Source organism: Eucyclogobius newberryi, unplaced genomic scaffold (genome assembly GCF_026437365.1).
Source record: "Eucyclogobius newberryi isolate DKJ021-1_F unplaced genomic scaffold, fEucNew1.0.hap1 SCAF_6, whole genome shotgun sequence".
Lineage (NCBI taxonomy): Eukaryota > Metazoa > Chordata > Actinopteri > Gobiiformes > Gobiidae > Eucyclogobius > Eucyclogobius newberryi.
The window spans coordinates 10,798,319-10,805,239 of NW_027316278.1; the positions used below are offsets into that span (position 1 = coordinate 10,798,319).

Sequence of the window (6,921 nt, forward strand, 5' to 3'; positions counted from 1 at the left end):
AAGATGAGTGTTTTGGTCTTTGTAGTGTAAGGAATTTCATTCATCCCGGGTGAATCTAACCTGTCAAACCCGTGTTATGACTCCTGCAGCGGCTGTAACCGGAGGCCTGAAGCACGTGGGCTCTGCGGGTGTGGCAGCTGTTGCGTGTCTTATGTTTTGATCGCGTCCCACGCGGTAGTGAGTAATAAACTTTAGAAAAAGCTGAAGAAAGCTGTGGGTGGTTCTAATTCTGCCAATCATAAATCACGTTTTGCCAAACCCTGAAACGGGAAGCCGCGCTCATTGAAACTGCGTGCAGAGACCGCATACCGGGAGCGCGGTAGTAAACGTGGGCGACACCGGATAAATGCAGCCAAGCACCAGTCTGGAGGTCATCCTGACTCCTGCAGACGACGCAGACATGTTCCAACACAGATGCCCAAACTGTGGCTGCGCCGCTGAGGAGGCTGCGGCTCAGCTCCCGTTCCACGTCCAGATGCGGCTCCTGCGCACGGGGCGCGTCATCGCCGTGTCCACGGTCCTGCTGCTGCTGATGGTGCTGGCCATACTGGTGCTGCTCATGTTTGGGACACCGGCCGGTCTACGCCACCGCAACAAGGTAACACTAACTCTAATGGAATCACTTATGCCATTTCAAAGAAAGTGCACTTTTCCAACTCCTTACTTTTAATTATAATCTTTTAGGCCCATTAAAGTAACTGTTTTACTTGAGTGAACGTTTGGTTCCTCTTCCTACTGTAAATAAGCCCAGTTAAAAATGTTTTATGTTGAATGATGAAATGTTTTTAACATTGTGTGCCTTAGGATACGATTGTGTTTTTCTCATTTTATATCACCAGCTTTTGTGCATTATTTTATGTTTTGTCACTACATTTAGCCTGGATGAATGAATGAACAACAATTACTCCTGAGTAGCCTGGTAGTTTAGTTTTTAATCATTTGTTGAACAATTTTATTGCTTTTACTTGAGTAATATTACTTAAGTAGTAATGTTATTCTTACTTTACCCACCTCTGGTTAAATGCTCTCTCTTTATGGGCATGCAGTCATATGTTACCATGACAGGTGCTTTTAAAATGTTTAAATTTTTTAACTCAAACATCGTTTTAGCCGCCGCCAAGAGTCATGAAAAACATTTAAGCAAAAATAACTGAAAACTGACTAAATAAAGTTGTAATGTTCTTCCCCGGCGCAGTTCAGCCGTCTTGACCACACCACCTGCTCCTCAACATCAGTCATAAACTTGGCTGTAAATTTACTGCAAGACAGCTGAAGGAGAATGGAAACACAAACCCATCACAAACAATGAGATAACAATCTTTTTGCTGACCTCAGTAGAAATCATGGGATGTTGAACAGGGAGGGACGGTCACTGCGTTCAAAGCGTCTCATTTGTCTTTGGAAATATCACATGGTGAAGTCGTTCAAATGACAAATATCCAGCAGTAGTTCATTTGACATTGGGGTGAAATGGTGCAGTCGCTGTTTGATCAGTATCTACACTTACTACAAAGTTTTCTCTGTTATTTACCCATTTTATTTGTCTCTTTTCAGGAGCCAGAAAGCCAGCACAATTTACCCGGTGAGTTAAACTTATGTGTGCAAGAATGTTACTGCAATCTTTCTGCTTGCCTTGTGAATGAGCTTTATGTTTCGATGTTTTTCTTAGAAGCTCGGAGTGAGAAACTACAATCGGATCAAGATTTCTCACACCCAAGTGCCCTGTTGACAAGTGAGTAGAGCGATATTACATCACCTCCGATGGACACAATAGAGTGACACACACACTCATCCATCAAGCATATAAAGGAAACACGGTGTGAAGAGAATGAATCACTGGCACAACCTCAAACGTACCATTCACTGTGCTGGGTGTAGTACTTTCTCTTGTAAAAGTAACATAAACATACACAACACATCCAACTTTGAGCCAGAAACAGTCCAGCTAGTTGAGTGCTGGTGTATTTGTTTAAAAAATGACAATAAGAAGAAGGTATAAAGGGGTATACTCTTTTGTTTGCTGCCTCCCTTTCACTAATTTAAACCACAGAGGATAGATTAATCATAAATTACACTGATTGTATGGTGACATTATGTTTTTCGTCTCTAACAGTCGTCAACGAAACACGTCCCTCTTTTCTTGAATGGAGGTCTGATCTTGGAAACGGCTACAATAAAGGAATGATTATCTCCGAGGAGAATGTGATTGTGCCCACCAATGGCATGTACAGGCTGTATCTGCAGGTCACCTTTGACTTCTTTAGTCACGAGTCCAGCGTCAAAGAGGAGATCTGTGAGGACGACCTCATGTCACTTGAGATCTCGGTGCAGCGCTTAAACAACAGATATATGCACTTCCGGACTCTGCTGGTCAGTAAAGACACCATGAGTTGCAGCCATGGCTGGACTAAATCCATGAGCACGACCGGGACGTTTAAGCTGGAGGCCAACTCCCTGCTCCGGGTCCAGTTGCTGCACAAGGAGCTTGTCTATAATCAGGACACTCACACTTTCTTTGGGGTTGAGCTGGTGTCTCAGTAATAGCACTATAAGTCCTGACTCTTTTATAATTCTTTTAGCAGATACAATGATTTTTATTAGTGAACTGACAAATCTGTTTATTTATGTTTTGTCTTATTACCATTCACATTGACCTAAAGTTATCAAAACCAAACGTTTATGCATATGCAGGATTTTTATTTATTATTATGTTACAAATGCATGTATAACTGTTTCATTCAAAGCCTGCCTGTATGTGTGCACTTGAATGTAAAACTTGTCTAAGGTACTGCACATGCGCTCTTATTTTACACAGGTTTTGTTGCTACGCTAGCCTGTGGCCTTTCAATTATACAGGTCATAATCAGTGTTGGAAGTAAATACATATTCTGGTACGGTTACTTTGTCTCTTTTCAAATCAAATCAAATCAAATCAATTTATTTTTGTAAGGCCCAAAATCACAACAACAGTTGCCTCTGAGGGCCACAGGGAGAAATGAATCAACAATGTCTGTGGTGGCGATGGAGTCAGACAATGTCTGTGGTGGCGATGAAGTCAGACAATGTCTGTGGTGGCGAGGGACGATGTCCCAGGGTCCTCTGTCCTTAGACTCTCCTTCTCGGCCAGGAAAAACTACAAAAAAAACCTCTTTGGGAAAAAAGCGTAGAAACCTGGAGGAGTTCCAGTGAAGGAGAGATCCGACTCTCACAGACGGACAGACGGACACAAGGAGACTGGAGCTGGACCCACTCTTCAGGCAGATGAGGGACCGTCTGAGTCGAGCTGGACCCACTCTTCAGGCAGAAGAGGGACCGTCTGAGTCGAGCTGGACCCACTCTTCAGGCAGAAGAGGGACCGTCGGAGGCGAGCTGGACCCACTCTTCAGGCAGAAGAGGGACCGTCGGAGGCGAGCTGGACCCACTCTTCAGGCAGATGAGGGACCGACTGAGGCGAACTGGAGCCACTCTTCAGGCAGATGAGGGACCGTCCACACAGGGCAGGGACCACTTCACCAGGGGAGGGGCATCTGGGTCCACAGGTCCTCAGGAGTGAGAGAAAGAAAAGAAGGCGGTGAACAATGTGCAAGTGGAATCAAAAAATAAATATTGTTTGATAGCATAAGTAGTCAGAAGAAGAAGAGGATAGTGCTCAAGCTGTCATACTTCCCCCAGCACAGTTACTCCTAGGGCAGCGTAGCTGAAGCTGTGGGTTTATCTTTCTGTTCCTAACTACTCTGACCATAAGCGATTTCGAAGAGGAACGTTTTAAGCCTGGACTTAAATGAAGAGACTGTGTCAGCATATTTAACATGGGTCGGGAGCTGATTCCATAACACAGGAGCTTGGTAGCTAAACGCTCTACCTCCTACAGTACTTTTGACGGTGCTCAGAATACAGTTACTTTTCTAGAATCAGAGGAATACATTGAGGTATTTCATTGTGAAATTTAGGCTTCAAACTGCACTGAATTAATGAGAAAAATAGAAAACGCAGCTCTTATTGTGAGTGCATGTGCAATTTTCCTTCTGTAATTTGAATAAAGGTTCTCTTTTTGTTGAAATAAATGGTGGAACTAAATCAAAACTCAGTTTCTTTCCTATGCTGGGGTTTACACTATTATACAATGCAACTTAAGGTACAATTAGTCTATTCTCTGATTGGAAATGAAACAGAAGATGTTGAAAAATACATTTTAGTGGTTTACAGGTGTTCAGTACTCTATAACTAAACACATTTTCATCATACTCTTCTCAACACTGGTCATAATTAAAACAAATGCAATGACATGTTTTATATATATATGACGGATTTTGCATTGTCCATTTATTTCTCTACCAAACCCAAAGTTGCCATCGTACAGTTGACACATGACCTCTGTTTGGGGAGTGTTTGCGGCTATAAAGTGCATACTTACCGGATTTCATACACATTAACTAGGCCACACCTGGACTGTTGTCATTCCGCAGATCGGTTTGTTATCTAAGGAGCAGATGATATTGTTGCCTTGTTAATAATAAAAAAAACACTTGATAATGTGGAGCCAGAAAAACCTTTTAACAATTAACACAAATGTTATAATGTTGATATCAAAGTGAGTGAAAAAGTGTCACTGTTTGGCCTGTAATATTGTTTTATTTTGTTAATTTCATTGCTATTTGCTTGACTGTTGAAACATTTTGTTGCGTGCAGAAGTGATAAAACAACATAAAAAACACACTCAGTGGTTGTTACTAGTCGGTTGTATACCCTCTCCCAGTGTCCGGATGTGTTTCTTTCACTGGCTGATAAGATAAGGCTAGAACTCCGGAATCAGTATATCAATTAAATGTAGAGGGGATTTTATTGTGAAAATAACAATATTCTTCAAATGCGGCCACACACGAAATAACAAAGTGGCAGAAATAATAGTCTGGGGGAAAAAAACTAGGTTGTTAGATTGAATTCATACGCAACAATGACAAATCACAAAAAACGCGAACTGCTTCAAATTCCTCTACGTAAATCAGTGCCTTGTGGACAGCAAATACAAAATTAAAAACTATACTGGTGCCCCATTCTTGCTCGCGCCACTGTGGCATAATCCAATGTTTAAAAAAATAAAACCATAAATTAAAACAATAAAACAATAAAAAACAATAACTGGTCAAACCTTCTAAGCCGGCAACGGAACGAGACGACAAACTGGGTCAGTGCAACACTATCTGGAACCCATTTATACAGTATTTAGAGCTGGTTCCTCTTACAAGTTTGTACTCACCACTGTATGCAAACTGTTTGAATGTTAGTCAAAGTAACAATGGAAAAAAAAAACATGACACCCAGTGAATAAAAGTGAATAAAATGTGTTTGCCTCCTCAACAATGAACAATCAAACCTGAGGAATGAAAGGAAAATCTGTAAATGATGCGGGAAAACAGGTGTACAGTAATTTGCTGCCCTTTATTCAGAAGAGTCGGCTATAGTCACGAACTGGCATTTTGTTTTTTAGAAAGTGTTGGCTTGGTTCTACTTCCTTCTCCGCACTTTCTCTTACTGTAACGCCGGTATCATCTTCCACCAACGCGATACTGAAGCTTCCATAATCTTTTCCTTATACTTAGCTTACCATTCCTGACATATTTATGCCACGTCTCAAAATTCTTCGACATTGCTCTACCAACATACAGGAAATACAGCAACAGCAACAGGTTTTCCAAGGAGAGCCATTGGCCAACCCTGAAATAACTATACTAATTATTTTACAATTAGTTCAACGTCAATTACACAAAATGAAAAAACATGAAATACTTTATCAATACAATTCTCGTTTTTTGTATTATGAGGTGGGCAGTTTTGCAAAAAAAAATAAAAAAATTACTCGCATAAATGTTTCTAGACTTTTTATATCTGTACTTCTGTTCCCTCAAAGCTATAGGACTTGAAATGAAAACCTTAAATTAAAGGCATGAACTCAAAATGGCCCCCTTTGTAAGCTGAGAAAGTGCAAGTGCGTCATCTGCGTCATCTGCGCCTGGAACGTCTGGCCTCAAGTGTAGTTTATGGGAATCCTTTATTTTGCTTAGGCAATTACTAATGAAATCGCAAACTGTCATCACTGTTGCCTGTTTGTCTGTAATCCAGGTTGTCAAAATGAAATTAAACATAAGCAGAACATTGTGCACACGCAGCAGGTGCCACTTCTGACTCACACTTTAATGACTCTATTAAACAAATGCAATTCAATAAACTCTAATGTCTCACACTCGCTGCTCTCTCTGCTCAGCGTTGACCTTTAACCCACTCAATCACCAATGCGGGGGAGTTGTAAATGCGTGGGTGAATCCCCATCAAATGGGTGTTTTTTTTCCCCCTGGGTTGATCGATCAGTTTCTGATTTTCGATACTTTTGAAAAGCCTCATTTCTAGTTCAGTCTTTGAACCAGGGATTCAGGAGCACGTGGATGATGCCACACGGACGCACACGGATCAATACCCACTGCTGATCATGGCAAAGGCAACCCTGAAAGACATGGCACCCATTTCAAAGGGGATTTTTAAGGAAATGTTCTTACTCTTTTGTCTTGGTTTGTATAAAGTATTGGCTGTTATAATCTACTCTTACTTTCAGTTGCTCTGTACTGGAGTTTCCTCAATTCCAAACCATTAATTAACCATGTAAATACATAATTATCAGTATAAAAAAATTAAGTATCTACTGATAGATATTTGTGGATTGAAAGATCTCCACCCACTTGATTCTCCTGGGTTTTCCGTCCACACATGCAGTACATTTGATCCCAAAGCTGTGGGAGGCAGCTGGACTTTCCCTCAATGAAACTCTTAAAAACAGAGATTGCAGCTTATGGTGAAAGTGGGTGACGTGGTGAATATTTGATCAGATACAGTACATAGTAAGCCTATTTTTATTCTGTTTAACCTATT

At 41.1% G+C, this 6,921-nt stretch overlaps 1 protein-coding gene across 1 annotated transcript; it reads left to right on the plus strand.

The window, feature by feature from the left end:
- Positions 1-390: 390 nt before the first annotated feature.
- On the plus strand, positions 391-3,043 carry LOC140347339 (tumor necrosis factor ligand superfamily member 15). The gene is made up of 4 exons (XM_072433754.1): positions 391-598; positions 1,555-1,582; positions 1,670-1,732; positions 2,114-3,043. The coding sequence occupies exons 1-4, from the start codon at positions 401-403 to the stop codon at positions 2,539-2,541; spliced, it is 717 nt and encodes a 238-aa protein (XP_072289855.1). The 5' UTR covers positions 391-400; the 3' UTR covers positions 2,542-3,043.
- The last annotated feature ends 3,878 nt before the right edge of the window (positions 3,044-6,921 follow it).